The sequence below is a fragment of the Lepidochelys olivacea genome, assembly GCF_965140295.1.
Source record: "Lepidochelys olivacea isolate rLepOli2 genome assembly, chromosome: 1".
NCBI classification, from domain to species: domain Eukaryota; kingdom Metazoa; phylum Chordata; order Testudines; family Cheloniidae; genus Lepidochelys; species Lepidochelys olivacea.
Genome location: NC_140411.1, coordinates 25,327,965 through 25,348,051, shown reverse-complemented (window position 1 = coordinate 25,348,051; position 20,087 = coordinate 25,327,965). Strand labels below are relative to the sequence as shown.

Below are 20,087 nucleotides of genomic sequence, written 5' to 3'. Positions count from 1 at the left end.
GACCCCAAGGGTCGTCTAGGCTAACCCCTGCCAAGGTGCAGGATTTGTTGGGTCTAAACCATCCAAGACGGATGGCTATCCAGCCTCCTTTTGAAAATCTCCAGTGAAGAAGCTTCCACTTCATCAGAGCTGTAGCTCACGAAAGCTCATGCTCAAATAAATTGGTTAGTCTCTAAGGTGCCACAAGTACTCCTTTTATTTTTGTGAAGTTTTTCGTGAGATTTAATCTAAATCTGCTCTGCTGTAGTTTGAACCTCTTGTCCTGCCCTGCTACCTGCGAGGTAGCTGATCTCTGTTCAAATCCCTTCTCATCTGGCAGAGGAGGGACTTGTAATGGGGGTCTCCCACATCCCAGGTGAGTACTTTAGCCACTGGCCTAAATGTTTTGTGTGGGGTTATACAGCCTCTGAGTGCACTTACTGGATTGGTCCTATACAGACAAGTTACACAGTGGAATAACTGTCGTCTTCTGGTTCCAGACCAGAGATAGGCACCTCCTGCAGCTGGGGCTTAGGTGCCTCTCTCTGAAAGGGTTGGTCTTAGACACACTGCTGTCATCGGCATCTTCCACTGGCTAGTTTAGGCAGCTCCCTGTCCAGCTTGCTAGGATTTGTGGATCACATTCTAAGTCACCTGTTTCTCCCCATGCATTGTTTGGGGAACCTAGGTGCCTAACTCAGACTTCGGGGATCACAGTGTGCTTCTGTGACTTTTAAGCATCTAAAAGGCAGTCGTTGCAGTGGATCGGGGCCAGAGACCTTTTCTTTTAAAACAATTACAATGGTTTGGAACATGGCTATATGCAAATCTGATTGCCGCCCCATATTTAAAAATGGTTTCAAAAATATTTTAAATGTCCTATGTGGATGTGAATTTAATCGAGTGCCATTGGTGAAACTGTCCAACAGCTGCTTTCTCCCCTAGCCCAGTATGAGGAATGCACATAAGTCATCTAAAATTGGGCCTCTTTCTCATATTGCCCCGGTGGTAGTTTTATTTGGCATTTCCCTGCCCCTGTTGGAACTGCTATGCAATGTCTGTTCTAGGCTGCATGGCACTGAATGGCAGAGTACTGATAATACTTAGCGACAGATGTGTGTCAAGAAGCCACTTCCAGTTTTGCTGTGATGGGGCCAATCATTTCACTGCTATTAATATCCAGAGTTAAGAAAGCTTGTGTAATAGATTCCACTTCAGGAAAATAAATCTATTCCTGCAACAGGTGCTCAGTACTTCTCACGTGCCAAACCCAGATATATATATAAAAACCATAAAGCTCTGAAAGAAGTCAAGTGCACCAACAGGAAAAATACATCAAGCAAAAAACTGAACCTGATAAAAGTTTGTCTGCCGGAGTAGTGCTTTCTGCATGTCATGGCAGCCCTAATGCTAGTACTTTATTTTCAAGTCTGGTCGTGTAACGGCGGAAGTGGCGTAGTAACTTTCTGGTTTAACCCATCCGTGTAAAACCTGTCTCATCTCTTCAGGACCTGTGGAAAAAAAGGTAGTTGTGACTCTTCAGAAGGTGGCTGTGGCTCAAGATGATCTGGGCAATTTTGGCTTCTTCACCATAATTTACAATCAAGGCTTCGAAGTTGTAATAAATGATTACAAATGGTTTGCCTTTTTTAAGGTAAGTTTTAATTTTTGTTACATTCTCCCCCCCCCCCCCAAAAAAAAACAAACAAACAAAAAAAAAACCTGTCCGTACTCTGATTTCTCTTCATAGCCTTGTTGCCTAGTGGCTAGAATACAGCACTGGGAGTCCAAGAGGCCTGAGTTCCACTCTTGAATCTGCCACTGGACTGCTGGTTGAGCTTGAGCAATTTACTTCACCTAACTGTGCATCCTATCCCCCCTCTTTAAAAGGGGAGTAACGGTACTGACCTCCCTTGAGATCTACTGATGAAAAGCATGATATAAGGACTCCTAAGTATCTTTATATTAAAAAAACCCCTCAAACTATTCACCAGTGTAGGGTGTGGATTCCTGATCCAGCCATTCTTGCTGAGCCAGCTATATTATGGACAGTCTTTTGTCCTGCCTCTTTTCTGATGGAAAGAATTGACAGTCTTTCATAGTGAAAATACTTTCCTGAGGGACTGGTTTGATCTTGTCCAAAATGACAAATTTGGGTGTGGTTACTTTCCTAACTGAATGGGGAAACCAACATCAACTGGGCTGATGTCTTTGGATTGGTACTGTTCAGGACCTGAAATTTGTTCATCTCTTGATTTTTAAATAACTTAGTGGCCATTTTGTTGTATTTAGACCAAAATACTCTGTATTTAACTATAAATTAATCAGCTAAAAGTAATTGGGATCCAAAACAGTCCCTTTGTTTCTTTGATTCTTTATAGCAGGGTTTCCCAGACTTGGGACACCGCTTGTTCAGCGCGCCGGGCCAGTTTGTTTACCTGCCGCGTCTGCAGGTTCGGCCGATCGCGGCTCCCACTGGCCACGTCCCAAGTTTGGGAAACGCTGCTTTATAGTGAATAAAAGATTTCCTCAAATCTCGCTCTCTTGCTCTCTTTTTTTTTTTTTTTTTAAATAGTCTTTACACATTAAAAATAGCCCTCCTTTTGAGAGAGGGCCTTGGTATGCACTTTAGGGTTTGTCTGCATAGGGAAATTATTCCAGAATAAAGGCAGGGTGTCAATATAAAGTGCAGTAGCTATTCTGGAATTGCTTCCCCCCCCCATCCCATCCCCCATATGGATATTCTTATTGCAGAATAAAAAGTTCCTTTTTCTGATTTATCTTAATCTGCTTCTAAAGTGGGTTAAGCAAAATCAGAAAAAAAAAGATATTCCAGAATAGCTATTCTGGTTAATTTCGCCATCTGGACAAGTCCTTATTAGGTGTGAATAATGTCACATAAAACTGTAAACTGAGCTGCAGCTTCACCCCTCCCCTCTCTCCAGCCCCTCACCCCAAGCAGGGTGGAAGGATCACAGCTAGGGGTGAAGAGAGAGGGGCAGCTTGGGGGACAGCCTCATGCTGCTTCATTAGGCAAGTAACAGTGAGGGAAGTAAAGCTCTGATGAGCTAATCTGGATTCTCCATTACTTGACCTCTTTAAATCAAGACTGGCTATCTTTTTTCAAAAAGATATGCTATAGCTTAACCAGAATTTATGGTCTTGAGGCAGGTATTATTGGGTGAGGTTCTCTGGCCTGTAATATGCAGGTCGTCAGATTAGACTATCATAATGGTTCTGTCTGGCCTTGAAATCTATGAAATTTTAAAGATTATAAAGTAGGAAAGAATGAGATCTAGTTATGTTTGCTTTGCATTGCAGTTCACCTGGGACTATGTAAAGGTAAATCCCTAAATAAACTTTAATTACCTTGAGGCGCTACATATCTCACCGTGAATTATGAATTGTTGCCATTACTAAGGTAATGGAGCCCAATATACTGGCTTGTTTTCTTTCACGCACCTAGGACTGAACTATTAATTCCATCTGTCAGAACTGAACATAATAATGTTACTTTCCTTGACAGACACACTTAGGGGAAATACTAGACCGACACAGACAGTGGGATCCTTAGGCTGATGTCTTTCACATTAAATGTGAAGAGTTGCTTCAAGAGCCAATAAAGTGAGCTGTTGAGACAAATGTCAGTTATCAAGTTACATCTTGATAAACTGTAGAAACAGCAAGTGAATTCTGAAAGAAATGTAAACAAGCTGCATTTCCACAGATAGGCTCCCCTGGTGCAAGAGTTGCTGGGTAACAGTGCTGCTCCAGTAGCATTCACAAGAGATTAAACTTGGCTCATGTGAAATCAAAGTTCATTTGGAGAGCACTAACTGAGTCAAAGGGCCGTGGAAGTCAGACTGATAAAAACACTGGTCTGACCTATTCTTATATGTTTGTGAAAGCTGGTTCAGTGCCTTGAAATGTGGTGGTAACTGCTACCTAATGAGTATTCTGACTATTCCTCAAATAAATGCATGAACAAGGAAGAATGAGGCTCTTTGAGATTCAGAGGAAAAATATCTGAGACTCGCTATTGCATGGCAGTTTGATCCATTCCTGGTTTTGCGGATGCTGTTAGTAGTTGGAGACATAAAAGGTGCTTATTGAATAGGTAGGCTATTACACCACCATTGACGATTAATGTTTCAGATTCCTTCAGCAGGCCATACCTGGGTTAAAGTCTCCGTTCTTTCAAAGAGCGTTCTCCTGCTGACAATGCAAATGCCTTTCGTTGGGAGTAGAAGTTTTTTGTTGTCAGGAGAGCCAATAAACAGCGGCTACACTGCACGACTTTTAGCGGCATGGCTGTGGCAACTCAGCCATGTTGCTAAAGGCTGTGTAGTGTAGACATAGCCTCTGTCTTGCTGGGTTTATCTCGAAGAGCAAGGGTAAATATTAGAAATCTCAGTGCAAGGAGCCAATTTTCCTAGCAAAAACTTATTTCTAAATATCTCTCTACTATTTGAAAACCTTTTACTTTAGTTAGTTAATACAAGTGAATGCTTGGTAGACGACTAGGGTAGACTATCAGAATGCACTTCACCTTAACTTTGGAACCTCACAGCTCATTGGCAGGGCAGAAATTATTCTCTAGCATTACAAGATCATTCTTCCTCTGAGTTCTTCCCTTTCATTTCTCTTGTTCTTTGCAGGATTATTAGTGGTTTACACATGGAACCGCTGCAGAGGGAAACTTGAGTAGAAGAGTTAACTAAACTAGAAGCAGAAGTTCAAATAAAACGTACATTGAGCCTTGAGTTTACTAACAGCCCATGATAAAGGAGTGGGATTACAAATTAAATGCCCCGCAAAACTAGTCTTGAAACCAAAATTAGGTTTAATTGTCCCTTATGTTCTTACTCATGTTGTAAAATTCACTATATCAGCAGATCTAATTATAGCAGCCCCATGATATTGCTAGATCACACTTTGGTCTTGAAATTGTAGCTGGCACAAAACAGAATCTTAACTATCTTTTCACAGTGCTATCATCATGTCTGTAAAGAGGGACCTGGACACTTTTATTTTACAATGTACATAGGATGTTAGATTTTTTTAGAATAAAAGAAACTTTCTCTTTGGGTCAACTAAGTGCTGATTCACCCATCACTAGGTAGCTAACTGGGCTCCCACTGCTTTTTATATCTATATATAATATAGATATATATAATGTTACTATTTCACATATCATGCAGCAGACATAACTCTAAAGTGTGAAGTTGGTCATGTTTCCTCACCCCTAAATTTAAGTTTGCCACTCTTCCTCTTGAAGAAATTGCAGAGTTGAGGATCAGAAGAGCAGTACACCAACATGAAGGCTGCCTCACCACTGTTCCATGGCCATCTCTTTGTTAGCTCGTTTAAGGGTGCAGCAAAGTCAAATGAGTTTGTTTTTAGTGTTCCTTTGACAAGCTAAACTGTAACCTTGATAGAAGTACAGGATTGAGCCGAGGATTGGTCCCACTACCGAGGCCTTTTTTGCACAGCAGATTTACCCTGATTTCAACCATGTGTGTCAGACCTGGGCGGGTGGGGTGGGGAGGGAGAGATTATCAGACATCTACCTACAGCAGGGTTCTTAAACCTTCCTCTGAAGCATCTAGTACCGGCCACTGTCAGAGACAGGATACTAGACTAGATGGACTGGGTTATGATCCAGAATGGCAATTCCTGTGTTCCCCCTAGTGTACACAGGTTTCAGAGTAACAGCCATGTTAGTCTGTATTCGCAAAAAGAAAAGGAGTACTTGTGGCACCTTAGAGACTAACCAATTTATTTGAGCATAAGCTTTCGTGAGCTACAGCTCACTTCATTGGATGCATACTGTGGAAAATACAGAAGATGTTTGTTTTTATACACACAAATACACATAAGGAGAGTGATCACTTTACATAAGCTATTACCAGCAGGGGAGTGGGGTGGGGGGAGAGAAAACCTTTTGTAGTGATAAACACCCATTTTTTCATGATTTATTTGTATAAAAACAAACATCTTCTGTATTTTCCACAGTATGCATTCCAATGAAGTGAGCTGTAGCTCACAAAAGCTTATGCTTAAATAAATTGGTTAGCCTCTAAGGTGCCACAAGTACTCCTTTTCTAGTGTACACAGAGCAAACTGCTACTAACTGCCATTTGTACTGGGGTAAGTCACTTAACCTTTAGCTCTTGCTCTTTTTCTGTAAACTGGGCATAATATTTATATAACTCAGTACTAGTAGGGGTGTTGTGAGCTTGTGTACAATGGTTATGAGAGCGTATTTTGCATTAAGGATACATATATGAGAAGTCTGATCTTAATACATGTCTGCTATTGATTTTATATATATATATATATATATATATATATATATATATATATATAATTTTCCTTTGTTTTTGCAACCTACTTACCAGTCACTCACTGTAAAATTTTCTTAGGATCTCACTGATTTTACAAGTCACTTGTTCTTACGCCTGGGCACTGTGGGGAAATGAGTTGTCACACCAAAGGAATGGACTGGGTGAGCTTATCCATATATTTTTTTAGCTGTCAGTAGTTTGTGTAAATATTACCTAGTAAAGGAGGGCTTGTTGATAGCTTTTTGTGTGGGCCCAACTTTAGAATCTTACTCTTCCCCTCCTCCCAACCTCCTTAGCCTTGGAACCATTAAAAATGCAGAGTCCTACTGCATTTTCCAGAGCTCCCGTTTGTCACAAGTCGTAGTTTTTATGGTGAATGTTTATTGCAACATATGAAAAAGGGAGGATCTTGTAACTGTGGTCTCTTAAGACATTCAGTGCACTTGCAGTGTGCTACATAAATAGCAACCTACTGATGTCCCAAAGAAGGAGAAGCATTTAATTTAAGCCAGGTATACACTTCAGACCTAAATGGACTTAACTAATTTTGCTCAGGGGTGTGAAAAATCCACACCCTATGACCAACGTAGTTATACCGACCTAACCCCCTGTGTAGACAGCACTACATTGACAGGAGAGCTTCTCCCATTGACTTATCTACCACCTCTTGGGAAGGTGGATTAACTGCGCCAATGGGAGAAGCTCTCCCATCAGCGTAGTAGCACCTTCACTAAAGCGCTACAGCAGTGCAGTTGCACCACTGTAGCACTGAATGAGAAGACAAGCCCTTGGGCTTTCACACCTATCACACAAAGGAGTTCATCCTGGCCTGCAACCACTGTAAAGATAAGGCAGGTAGCTATGCTGTCCCTTCTAAAGGTGACTAATAAGATTAAGCCTCTTAAAATGGAACTTTTAATTAACTTTCCAGGTGCCCACTATTAAGAGGGTCATGTAACTTTTTAAGAATGTATCTTGTTTTTTCTACAGGTCCTGAAATCTAGGCCCACACAAGATTGCTGTCTGCTACATGTTGAAATCCAGCGTGCACTATATCAAATCTACCACAGGTCCCAGTGGAACTGGATTCTGTAATACTGGGTCTCTTCTAAAGTTTATCCGTTATCCTGTGTAATAAACAATTGCAAACATTACAATATTAAAACAGTAGGGTGAGATCTGTGGGATAAAATAAGTGTTATTCTCCCAAGCATCAGCTCTCTCATGATGCCAAAATAGGCATCACTCACATATCTTAATATGATTGCCCATCTCCTTTCTCATCTGCTTTGATCAGCAGTGAAATAGTTACATCATGTTGAAATCATTACATTAGTCAACATCCCATTGATATGAATGTGAGCAGTTCCCATTTCTTAGAGCTGTTTGTCAATTTGTAGATTCAGACAGACCTCAGTATCAAAGACACTTGACTTACATTTAAAAAGTTGATGTTTGCAACCATAAAGAAAGGCTCTTAAAGGTGAGTTACAAAGGGGAAAAAATGAGTTTGTGACCTTCTTTACTAAGACCCGAACAGTTTTTACAAAGTGAATTTTCAGTGCTTGTTTCTCACATTAGAAATTCATATCTTTAGAGCCTAGCACGTGATGACTGGAGAGTTAGTAAAACAGTGATATCACAAGAGCTTAGAGTGTGAAAGTTGAGCACGAGGGGAAGAATTTAGTCAGTGTTTCAATCTTTTATGTTAGTTTATGGTAACACCTATTTAACCTTCATGACTAACGTACATTTTGGGGGCAGGAAGTCTGCTAAAGACTCAACATCTCTGCCTCCTTAATTAAGGTGTGAGCTAATATACAACCTCTGAGGCCTGCCCTCCTCCAACAAGTTCTCCAGCAAAACCAGGGAAGACTGAAGTTTGACATTCCTGATATGATTTTTTAAATTTAAAAGTGGGGTTCAGGCCACCTTTATATATCAAACGTGTTTTAAAAAAAGTCACAAGCCCAATTTGTTTTTAAAAAATCCCAGTCACCTTTAATTTATTAAATGAGAGTTTTGATTCTGGAGCACAAAATGATGGCTAAAGTGCCTAGTTGCTAAGTGGCTGCAAAGTGGCCTCACCTGATGCCAACAAAACAGGAACTTGCTGGAACCAGTGTAAGGATAAAGCATGGGTCAGCGGTGTAAGACATCACCAACATAGTGCATGCTGGGTATTTGCAGCAAGTAATAGCTGGTTGTCGGCCTAGACTTCAGGATCTGCCAAAGAAATAAGGTATGTTCTTGGTAGGTTTGAAATTTGAATGCACCTTGGTTTGGACCATTAGATTTGTGGATCATCTTTTAATCCTGTTAGTGAATCGAAATTAATAATTTTCACACTTCTGAGTGTGATTTAATAACATGCACCTGCTGTTTGCTTAGCCTTAATGTGTGAAATAGAAATACATTCAAGTGTAAACCTTCTGCTGCTGCAGAATAGCTGTCTGGTCTGCTCTCCTGATGCCAGTGCAAAAATGCATTTCCTGTCCAGTGGTTTACATTTGTATAGATAGTGAATCCAATATTAGGTAGTATGGTATACTGCTCTGGGTAGCATCTCATTCTGTCAACGTTTAGGTATGCATTGCCCATTAGTGTGCCCTGGAGTCTGATTGGAATTATGAAATAGGTCTTTCTCACTAAAATCTTAAGCATCTCACTATACATTTCACAGGAGAAAAGGAGCAAATAGGAGAAAAATTGTTCAAGATGTTAGGCTTTGTTAAAGACGTTAGGCTTTAACATAGCTATTCCATGCTGCGCTCTGAACCATATTCCTAAAACTTTTAAATGTTTGTGTGATGGAGGCAAAAGAACTAACATGATCCTTGGATATTTAAATAAAGGAATATGGAGCAGGAGTAGGAAGACAGTATTACCTCTCTTTAGGTATTGGTATGCTCACTGCTGGCATACTGTGTTCAGTTCTGGTCTCCACACTTTAAAAAGGATGTTGAAAACTTAGAAAAGGTTTCAGAGAAGCTCTGTAAGGCTGAAAAATATGCTTCATAATGGGAAATATAAGAACCTCAACAGGAACAACTGTCATTATATAATCTAGAATTACCTACACAGGGAGAAAATTTGACATTAAAAGAGTACTTTAATCTAGCAAGGGTATTACACTATCCAGTGGCTAGAAGTCTTTAAATCAAGATGTGCCTTCACGGCACCTGAAGTTAGGGGCTCAGTGCTGGAATCACTTGGTGAATATCTGTGCCCTGCATTATACAGGAGGTCAGTTGGTTCCTTATTGGTTCCTTCTCGCCTAAAATCTATGAAGTTAGTAGAATTCAAACAGAAAATAAGTTTTGAGTTCTTAACAGTGAGGATAATTAAGCACTGGAACAGAGTACCATGGGATGCAGTAAATTCTCCATCACTTGGAGTCTTTACATGAAGACTGGATGCCTTTTTAAAGGCAGACGTAGTTCAGCCACTGGTTGTTTGTCTAGTTAATGTTCATTTACATAGTAGGGAAGAATATTTCCTCCATACCAGGAGCTATTGGGTAAAATTCTACCTGTGTATGCAGGAGGGCAGACTAGATGTTCAGATGGCTCCTTTTTGGCTTTAAAATCTGTGAATTTGTGCTCTTAAATCAGATTAGGTAGCAAAGAGATACTCCTGTGGGAATTCTGCGCCAGAATTTTGCAGAAATTAACATGGTGCGTTCAAAATTTCCTTTCCCTCACAGAAATGGGTGCAGTACTGCTAGCTGCCATTAGGGGCCATAGAAGACACTGCTGAGAGGGAGCTAGAGCAGAGTTTCCCAAACTGGGGTTCGCAAGGATACTCCAGAGGGTCCGTGGGCCCTGCTGATCAACTTCTCCCGCTCCCTCCCTCAACTCCTCCTCCCTCCCAGCACCTCCTGCAAGCCAGGGAACAGCTGTTCAGTGGCGTGCAGGAGGCGCGGAGAGGGGACAGAAAGGTGGAGCAGGGTTGGGAAGAGGTGGGGTGGGGTCTGGGGCTGAGTGGGAGGCTTGGGGATCTGTGAAAAGTTTTAAAACAAAATGGGGGTCCTCAGGTTGCTAAAGTTTGAGAATCCCTGAGCTAGACTGCTAGAGGGTTCCTGGCAGCTGCAGTTCTCAGTATGGCTTGAGGGAAGGAGGCAGTGGGTGCGCAGGAAACTCCATGCAAGCATGGGACCGAGCGTCAGGCTGTTTCTCCCTCTGGATCCCTGGGCTCTGGGGAGGGAGGGAGTGTGGGTATCTGGATAAGAGGGCTGGGGCCCTGCAGCTGCACTCTGGGGCGGAAGGGGGTGGGTTCTTGGGTGGAAGAGGGGTGTTGGTATCTGGGCTCTGAGGGAGGATGCTGGTATCTGGGCCTGGGGTCCCCTGTGGGCTCTGGGGGGAAGGGGGTTTGGGTGTATTGGCTGGGGTGGGGCTGCTGCGGGGGGGGGGGCGGGAGGGAGGGAGGGGTTGTGGGTGTCTGGCCCCCCAGCTGGGCTCTGTGTGGGGGAAGGGGGCAGGAAAAATAGGAACTGGGTTGTCATAGGGGTTTCTTTAACTCTCTACTCTTGGGGAAATTTTTGTGTGTGTCTGTATTGTTACAGACATATTTGCTGCCAGGTATTTTGAAATAAATTACCAAAATAATTGAAACCGGTGTTATTATGTAGTGTTATTTTGACAAATAAAATATGCAGAATTTTAAAATATTGTGCGCAGAATTTTTAATTTTTTGGTGCAGAATGCCCCCAGGAGTAAAGATCTGCATTATCTGTTTGATGCTATGTCCTCTAGTGAACAGTGCTTTGCAGTCTCTTCTCACCTTAATTCACTGTTCTCTAGCAGCAGTTGTTTTGAAAAAATCCAGGGCTGAGCAATAAGGGAGAGCATTACATACATTCTTGGGGATGTAGTTTTTCTGCTGGAAAAAGAAGTCTTAAAAATAAACGTAAAGAAGTTGGCAACCCACTTGTACATCTGAGGTATTAATTGACAGCAGTTTTCTCTGTAAATTTCACTTCCAGTTTGCAAAAGTTTATTCTGCCCTTAGTTATCTCAGTAAAATGCCACACTATTTTCTCACACAACTTGTAAGCAAGGCTACTCATGTCTTAAAGATGACCTAAGGATTTTAATAAATTGGTCTCTTTTGGACTCCTGTAGTATGTATAAAGTATGCCTGAAAGGGGTTTTTAAAAGACATTTTTTGTTGCTTCATATCTGAGATATGAGGACTGTAAACTTATCTTCTCATGCTTTGTTGGATTGGTTGTATATATCTGAGGATGTATAGCTCTTGCCTTAATTGAAGGGTCAGAGATGCTGAAACTTTAACAAAAGTTTCCTGTCTTCAAAATGATAATTGCACATTGGCGGTTACAAAAGTTAACTAATAGTCTGATTAAAAATCTCTTTGGTTCTTAGGCTGTGTCTATTTTATGATAAATGTGGGTTTGAACAGCGGCTAACAGAAGATCCTAATGTAGACAAGGCAAGCTGTAGTCTTAATACATACTAGCTGGTCAAGGTAGGGTGACCAGACCTCCCATTTTTAAAGGGACAGTCCTGTATTTAAGCCCTCCTGCTGGTGTCCCGACTTTTTCTTAAAAATGGGCAATTTCCCATATTTTCTGTCTCCCCCCGCAATCAGTACTGGCGGGTCCTGCTGCTGGCTGGATTCCGGCTCACCAGTGGTGGTGGTGGGGCGGGGCAGGGGGTCCAGTGGCCAACAATGTGGGTGAGTGTGCAAGGCTGGTGGCAGGATGAAGATGCGGGGCTGGCGGCTCCCCCTGCTGCTCCATCACCGCAGCCCCCACTGCATGCCAGCTCTCGGCCAGCAGGACCTCGCTCCCACATCCTGTTTCCTGCCCGCGCTGGCTGCATGCTGCAAGCTGTGGTGGCTGATGAGTGCGGGCAGGCACCAGGCGGTGGTCGGTTACATGTTGCTTCTGCTGTCCACCTATCGGCCCTTTATGCGCTCCCCCTCTCGCTGTCCTCTCCCTGCTTTGCCCCCCCCCCCCCGCCCCTTGCCCTTCTGCTCGTCCTTATCCCCCCCGGTGGGGCACATCCTACTCCCAGTGCTGTGCGGAGAGCCAGCCCCTAGTCGGAGTGCTCAGCTCTCCTTCCCCCACTGCCTCTGGCTGGGCCGGTGCCCTGGGAAAGCCCAAAACCTCTGGACCGGGGCACTGGCCAGGAGGAGCAAAGCCCTGCATGTTCCAAAGCCCCGCATAGTGCTGGCACAGGGAAGCCTCTCCACCACTCAGCTAAGCTCTGGAGTGGGGTGGGTTGCACCCTCCCCTGCTGAGACACCTCTCTGGCCTGCTCTGCTGAAGTCCGTGCAGTCAGGTTCCCTGGGCCCTGATGCACAATGCATCCGGAGGCGGCTAGGTTACGTCAGTGGCCAGCAGCAGCCTGGAGATGTTAGCTGCCTTTCGACACTGTGCAGGCCCGAAGGGACAAGCTTCTTCCAGCTGGGTGGGGGGCGCGAAGAGAAGAGATGAGCTCTGCAAAGACACGGGCCAGGTCATCCTCCCCACTCCGCGGCTGGAAGCAGCTCCCATCCCTTCCCTCCTCCACAGTGCTGAAAGACTGCTGCTGGCCACATTCTGGTGTGAACCTTGGCAGAAATTGAGGAGGGGGGGGGGAAGGGCATGTGACCTTATGTGCTGCCCACGTGTTGCCTTGGGATATGGTGCCAGGTACCAGGAGAGGCGGGTCCGTCCAGGGGGTCAGTCACCCCTGCTGTGTGAGAGAGGTGTAAGGGAGTGAGTGTGTGTCTGGGGGCTAGGTGTGTGTGTCACCCCTCCCTGTGTGAATCCTAAACCCTTAAAGATAAGAAGGTAAATAAAAAGAATCCAACTACGCAATATTGTTTTTTAATGGGCCCAGTCAACTTGATGTTAATTTGAACATTTGTACTGCATAGTTCGGATTGATTGCTGTTGAACTGGCTTGAATACGAGTAATTTTACCAAGTATGACCAGGGAAATATGGTCACCCTAGGTCAAGATAAACCCTAGAAAGTGTTAAAATTACAGCTTGCCTTGTCTACACTAGGATCTTATGTTAGCTAACATACTAAAACCCCACCCTTTGTCATAGTGTAGACATAGCCTAAGAAGGCAAAAGATTCTTAACATGTACTAAGGTTTACTTTGACCAGCTAATATGTGTTAAAACTACAACTTGCCTTGTCTACACTAAGTTTTTTTAACATATTAGTTACCAAGTGTTAAAAACACACCCATTTTTAGCAACCACGTCAAACAGCTGAAGTGAACATGGATCTTCAGTTCTGTGAACGACTATGTTGTTCAGGTTCTGAACTGCATGCGCTTAGAATAAGCCTGCTTGAGGGTATATTCTGCGATACCAGTGCAGCACGGGCCTACAATGCTCATTAAAAAGGGAAGGTTTTCAAGCCCTAGTTCTGTGGGTTTAAGACATGGGGTTTATTTTTAATTTGATCTGTAGTTTTTGCTTAAGTTCATGAAATTTCAGTGTTGAGTGTTCAAATTTACTGAAAATGTTATGAGGCAAGGAAAGAGGATAAAATGCCTAAGGCTGCTTATTAGAAGGATATGAGTCACTTGGTAATTTCACATTCTCCTATTGTAATATCCTATTTATAGTGCTGTTATACACCAAGGTGTTCTATTCATCTGAATAAAATCTGTCAATGATTTTCCTTTCTAAAGGCTGAGTTTTAATTTGCTTAAAAACAATGAAACCACTAAAAGATCCACGTAGAAACTAGTCAGTTTCAGAAGATGGAGGGACCTGCAGCAAAGGGAATAAAATTGGGCTTGTGACCTCTTTTATGTTTCTTCATGATTTATAAAGAAAGCCTGAAGTTTTTTCACCAAAAGAAGTCAGGGAGGCAGTTTTATATTATTAAAATGCAGTTCCTGTTGGGCCTAGATGTATACTGTTAGATCACATAAATAAATAGTGAGTGGGGTAGCTTGGGGCTTGTCTTCAGCCAATGTTGCCACCGTCCTGTTTTGAACACAAGACAAATGCTGTGAGCCTGTGTCTGGTTTGTTAGAAGGAGGGTGGCAAGCAGGTGGGTATGGATTGTTAAGATTCAAGGTCAATACTCCTCAGGAACAGCATATTCAGGCTATTATGGAGAGCCAAGTACAGTACACTCACAGTGAATGTTTATTAATGTAAAGTTAATAACTTTCTGCTTCTGATACAGAATGTCTGGGCTTTATCAGCACTGTTTTTTTGAGAATCCCTCCAGACTATAGAACAAATGCAAAGTCCCACCCGCATTAAAACCCGCACCCCTAGCCAGAGCCCTCATCCTTCCCACACCCCAACCCTCTGCCCCATCCCTGAACCCCCTCCCACACACCAAAGCCCTTGGCCCACCCCCACCACATAAATTTTATTATGTGCATCAATATGAAGCTGATGCGTCATATTGGTGCACGTAACAAAATTAATTCCACACATGGGTGTAAAAAATTAGAGGGAACGCTGCCCCAGTGTCTCCCCGGGCTCCACCCTCCCCCCCTATTGCCCGAGTTGCCTTCCGCAGCCTCACACCCCAGGCCTGCCCTGCTCCTTGTCTCCTGTACCAGGCTGCCCTCCTGACCACAGCACTCACCCCTAAGACTGGCCCTGCTGTTGCTTTCCTGCTCCTCTGCCCTGGGAACTCCCTACAGCCTCCTTCCAATAGCAGGTTCCCCAGGAAACAGCAGCAGCTGCTTCTGCTCCTGATTCAGCTAAGGAGTACCCCCCCACGCTTCCTCTAAACCAGGGGTCTCAAAACCAGGGGACCCCAAAGTGGGTTGTGACCCCGTTTTAATGGGGTCGCCAGGGCTGGCGTTAAACTGAAGCCCAAGCCCCACCACCTGGAGCCAAAGCCGAAGCCCAAGGGCTTGAGCCCTGGGCAGCAGGGCTCAGGTTACAGGCCCCCTGCCCGGGGCTGAAGCCCTTGGGCTTCAGCTTTGGCCACCCGACCTGGGACAGTGAGGCTTGGACTTTGGGCCCCCCCAAGCGGGGGGGCGGTGCTCAGGCTTCGTTCCCCCTCCTGGGGTCATGTATTATTTTTTGTTGTCAGAAGGGGGTCACAGTGCAATGAAGTTTGAGAACCGCTGCTGAAAACCAAACCTCTCCCACACCCCAGGTTAGCGGGAAGTCTCCTTCCATTTACTGGCTGAACTCACCCCACTTCCCCAGACCCCCATATGCTGCTGTGTGGGGTTGCTACCGGCTGAGAGGGTTATGGCTCCTCCCCACCCCATAGCTTCAGATAAACTGGAGCACGCAGAGGCTAGGCTGTGGCTTTCCTTTGCTGTAAAGGATATGGAGAGGAGGAGGAGAAGGAGGAGGTAACGTCTCTCTTCCCCCAAGGCGGAGGGGGTAGAGGGCCTCACCTATCTCACACACTTGTATGGCTTGGCCAGCCAGCAGAGTGTGTTGTGTGTGAGGTGTGATCCTCAGGTGTCCCCTCCCCCAAACAGACAGCCCCCCCCCATACACAACTGCTGCAAGGGAAGGGAGATCAGTGGTTGGCTTCCTCAGCCAGGCCTCCCTCATGCCAGCTTCCTGGGGGGAGACAGAGCCAGGGCTGGCCTCCTCAGTGGGGATCCCCAGAGCAGGTCTGAAGGAGAAGAGAAGGAAATGGGGGGTATCCCGGGGGGAAGCATGGACTGGCGCACGTTAGCACATTTCCCTCTCCTCTCCCAGTCTGCACGGCTCACTGGGTGCAGCAAAGGGGACTCTGCTCCCACCAGGCAGTAACTGCACCTCCCGCCCCGCCCCAGCAGCCAAGCAGGGAGGAGGGTGCTGCAGCAGGGGGTCACCTCTGGAAACAGCACGGCTGGGTTGGGGGACGGAGCTGGCCGCATGTGGACATGCTCCTCGCAGCCTGTCCCCAACCCCCTGATGCAAAGCTGGGAACCCCCTACCCTGACACGGGAGAAGGGGATGACCCCCCCACCTCCTGCGCCCATGATTATTTCACGTGTCTCCCAGCTGCCAGCCAGCCCCATGCTGGCAGCAAGCTCGGAGCGCGGCGCCAAGCCATCACCCCCAAAGGTGCCTGCCACAAGCAGTGGCCCATGAGGGGGGTGCAGAAGCCTCAACGCCAGCCGAGAAACCCATCTAGGCTAGTTGTGGTAAAGCCCGCAGGCGGCAAGGCTGGGGAGGGGGCTAAAGCTCGGACTATAGTGAATCCCTGCATGGTGTCTTGCACAAGAGGCCAGTTTGTACTTCTCCGCCCCCCAAGTCAGCGCTCCCAGAGCTGGACTGGGGGACGCCCCAGGCCCTCTTCGCTGTGCTGGCCAGCTCCATGCGGCACTGCTGAGCAGAAGTGCCCTGCGGCAGCTCCGGCTACCAATCAGTTGGGGAAGCCAGGGAGAACACAGGGCAGGTACCACAGCACTGCGCACAGAGTGCCCTAGGCGGTTGCCCAGGTCACCCACCCCTCAAGCCAGCCCTGCTAATAACACTGTTTTTTGGTGCCCCCATTGGGAGGAGACATGCTTGTCTTCTGAATGTAGAAGTGATCCCATCGCAGCTCTTAAACTGGTAACAGGAGTGAACTTCCGACATTGTAAAACCATTGGAAGATTAAAACTCTCTGAACTTCTCTTGGAATGTGGTAGACTTAATTATTTTACCATGTGTTCCCTGCAGAGCCCTGACAAACACCCCTACCTCCTACTCTCTTTATTAGCTGCATTGTCTGGGTTATCCCTGAGGGGCTGGTTCTCCAAACCGCAGCCACTACCTTTCTGGGCTAGAGGGCCTGTAGACAGCAGTGGCTATATGACACAATGTACTTTAGCGTGTTGACACAGTGTCCCAATATTTGGTATCAATGGGACTTGACCATGTTCTGATAGTGTCCTTGGGCTGAGCAGGGCTATGGAATGACCCGGAGGCGCTGTTAACCATTTATTCTACACTGCAAAAAGGAGCTACAAGTCAGGTGACAACGTAGTTGCAGTGGTTCCCCAGACACTCTCGTGTCGCTTGGTCTTAAACAGAATCTCAGCACCACCACTCCTTTGACACTCCCTCTTCTAAAGGCTTGTCTACATTGGCACTTTACAGTGCTGCAACTTTCTTGCTCAGGGGTGTGAAAAAACACCCCCCCCCGAGCGCTGCAAGTTTCAGTGCTGTAAAGTGCCAGTTTAGACAGTGCACCAGCGCTGGGAGCTGCGAGCTATTTCCCTCATGGAGGTGGGTTTTTTATAGAGCTGGGAGAGCTCTCTCCCAACGCTGGTGCCATGACTACGCAGCCTTTAAAGCGCTGTCATGGCAGCACTTTAACGTTGCTAGTGAAGACATTCCCCAAGTATTCTGCTTTCAAAGCCCTGTTAATCCAGAAAGTAAGATATCAAAGCTTTACTGTAAAGCTGGATGGAGAGATTGATCTCATTAGATAACTTAATCTTTACCCCCACTTTTATCTGGTAAAATTCCAGAGGGTGTAACATTGAATGAGTGTTGGCTTTCAGAGATAAGATGAGCAATAGGGAAGCACTGAAGTTTTAATGCACTGGAAATAGTATTTGTATTTACAATCAATACAGCATTTATATGCAAATGGATTTCAGTAACACATCACTCTGTTCTTTGAAGTTGCCTTCTTTGAATCAACATTCACTGTGCCTAGAATAAATTTTTGTTTAACTTGTCAAGGTGAACCTGTTTCCTTACATACAGTTGACACAACTCACAAACTAGAGGGAAACTTGCTTCCTGGTCCAGCTCTCTGAAATGGGAAAACTAGGAGGCGTAGTGCTGTCTGAAGGACTGTAAGGAGATGCTGTCTGTTCTCTTGGCATGCCGCCTTCAGACCTTGAAAGAGCAGCCTCTCAGTAAGGCAGTGCGTCACACCAAGGGTGTGTGTTTTGTCACGGTTCTTTCATTGACCGTATTGCCACGGTACCTGAGGGCCATAAGTGCAGAGGATTTTAATGCCCTGCCTAAACTACTGATTTTAACCCAGTTTGTACCAGATTAGGACTTGGTTGGTAACTATGGCAACCGGCTGTGGTTTCGCCCTTGCCAGAAGCCAAGCTAGAACCTGATTGTCTTCCTATAACAAGTTCATAATTTTAACTTTGTTGTGTGGACAGGACTGTGTCCGGTGGCTGGCTGGCATTCCTCCTAGGTCTGTGTTCTCAGATGTCCCGAATGCATTGCCCCACATGCACTGAGACTACAGTGTGCATGTCCTCCAGATGCACTGTTATGTAAGATTTTTCCAGAATAAAACTGATACATAGCTGTACTCGTTCTGTGGAGAGTGGCTTAGTAGCAAATTACAGGTGTCACCCCTTAAACGCAGGAGTCTTGATGTGGCTGTACATGTGTCTAACAGAGTTTGTTTGGTTTACAGTACAAGAAGGAAGGACAAAACGTAACCAGTTACTGCCATGAGACCTTGCCAGGATGGGTGCATGACGTGCTAGGCCATAACTGGGCATGTTTTATCGGACACAAAGTTTCGCCCTCTCCCTCCAGCATTCATGTGAACCAGCTCCCTCATCAGAAACCAAGGGAAAGGTGAGTGCACACAGTGAATGGAGGATAACTTTTTATTTTGAAATATGGTGACATCAGCAGTTGTGCTTTAAGTTCCAGACTTAAATGTGTGGACTGGCTCCGGGGCAAGATACAAAGCTATAGTATCACAGGAAGTGTGTGGTCCAAATGAAACTAAATTCCTTAGGCCTGGGGGAAGCAAGTAGTGGTGATGGGGCAGTTTAGTGGACAGGGTTTCCATTTTCTTCAGATACGGCACGCTGTCTTTAAGCTCGACTTTAATCACAGTCAAAATGGAAAGCTACATTTAATCTGTTTAAAAAAGATCTGGAGATGTTTGTAAGCTTCCTGGATGAAACGTGCAGAATCCGTAGCAATAAGGATGTCTACAATTATTCCAGTTTAAGTGTTGTCCGATGCCGGCCATTCATTTCAGCTACTAACAGCTAAATGGTGAATATCCTTACTTTTCAACATAAGAAATTACTGTGGTCGCTGGATATTATTCAGTCATAAATCCAAATGGGAGGAGAGGTGGTCTTAGTTAAACTTTGGATTGAGATTTGATCCACAGTGTGAAAAAGCTGGAGAACCTCTGTCTAAATAACCTGGTGTGCTTGTCCAGTTGGCTCTTTGAGGTACTTTCATACTTTGAACTTTAATCTTGCATCAACCCAGTTCTAATAGAATAGAAAGACTTAGACTGAAGATCTAAAGCACTGGGTTTGGGAATTTGAAAGAAGAAGGTTAGGAAGTGGTCATCTCTGCATTCAGAAAATCCAGGGAATAGAGGAAAAGTTCTGAATTTAAATCTTAAATCCAAATAATCCCTTTCAGGCAAATGATCCCATGTAATGTCCTCTTTAACTACTGGGACTACTTAAGGTAAAAATAACTGGCTTGATATTTGTTTCTCCCCCACACCACAGGGCAAGTCTATGCTTAAAACGCTGCTTCGGCGCAGTTGCCCTGCTGCAGTGCTTTAATGACGACAATAAGCCGACTGGAGAGAGTTCTCCTGTCGGCATAGTTAATCCACCTCCCCAACAGGTGGTAGCTATGTCTGCGGAAGTGCTGTCTACACCAGGGGCTAGGGGTCACTATAACTACGACACTTGGAGTGGGGTGGGGGGGATTTTTCACACCCCTGAGCAATGTTGTTATGCCATTATAGGTCAGTAGGGTAGACTATACCTCAGTATTACAGCTGGCTTACAAGAGTCTGCTCCTAAGCGAGTGGTAAAGTGTTAAGTTGTCTAATCACAGCAGTTGTGTGAATAGTGAATA

The 20,087-nt window shown here is 45.0% G+C and overlaps 1 protein-coding gene across 1 annotated transcript in view; it reads left to right on the top strand.

Annotated features, from left to right (window-relative positions):
• The window catches only part of CTSC (cathepsin C), a 33,696-nt gene that overhangs the window by 2,185 nt on the left and 11,424 nt on the right, over positions 1-20,087 (top strand). The window contains exons 2-3 of the mRNA XM_084627402.1: positions 1,488-1,633; positions 18,655-18,821. Of these exons, the coding sequence (XP_084483528.1) occupies positions 1,488-1,633; positions 18,655-18,821 (313 nt within the window). The remainder of the gene's footprint in view (positions 1-1,487; positions 1,634-18,654; positions 18,822-20,087) is intronic.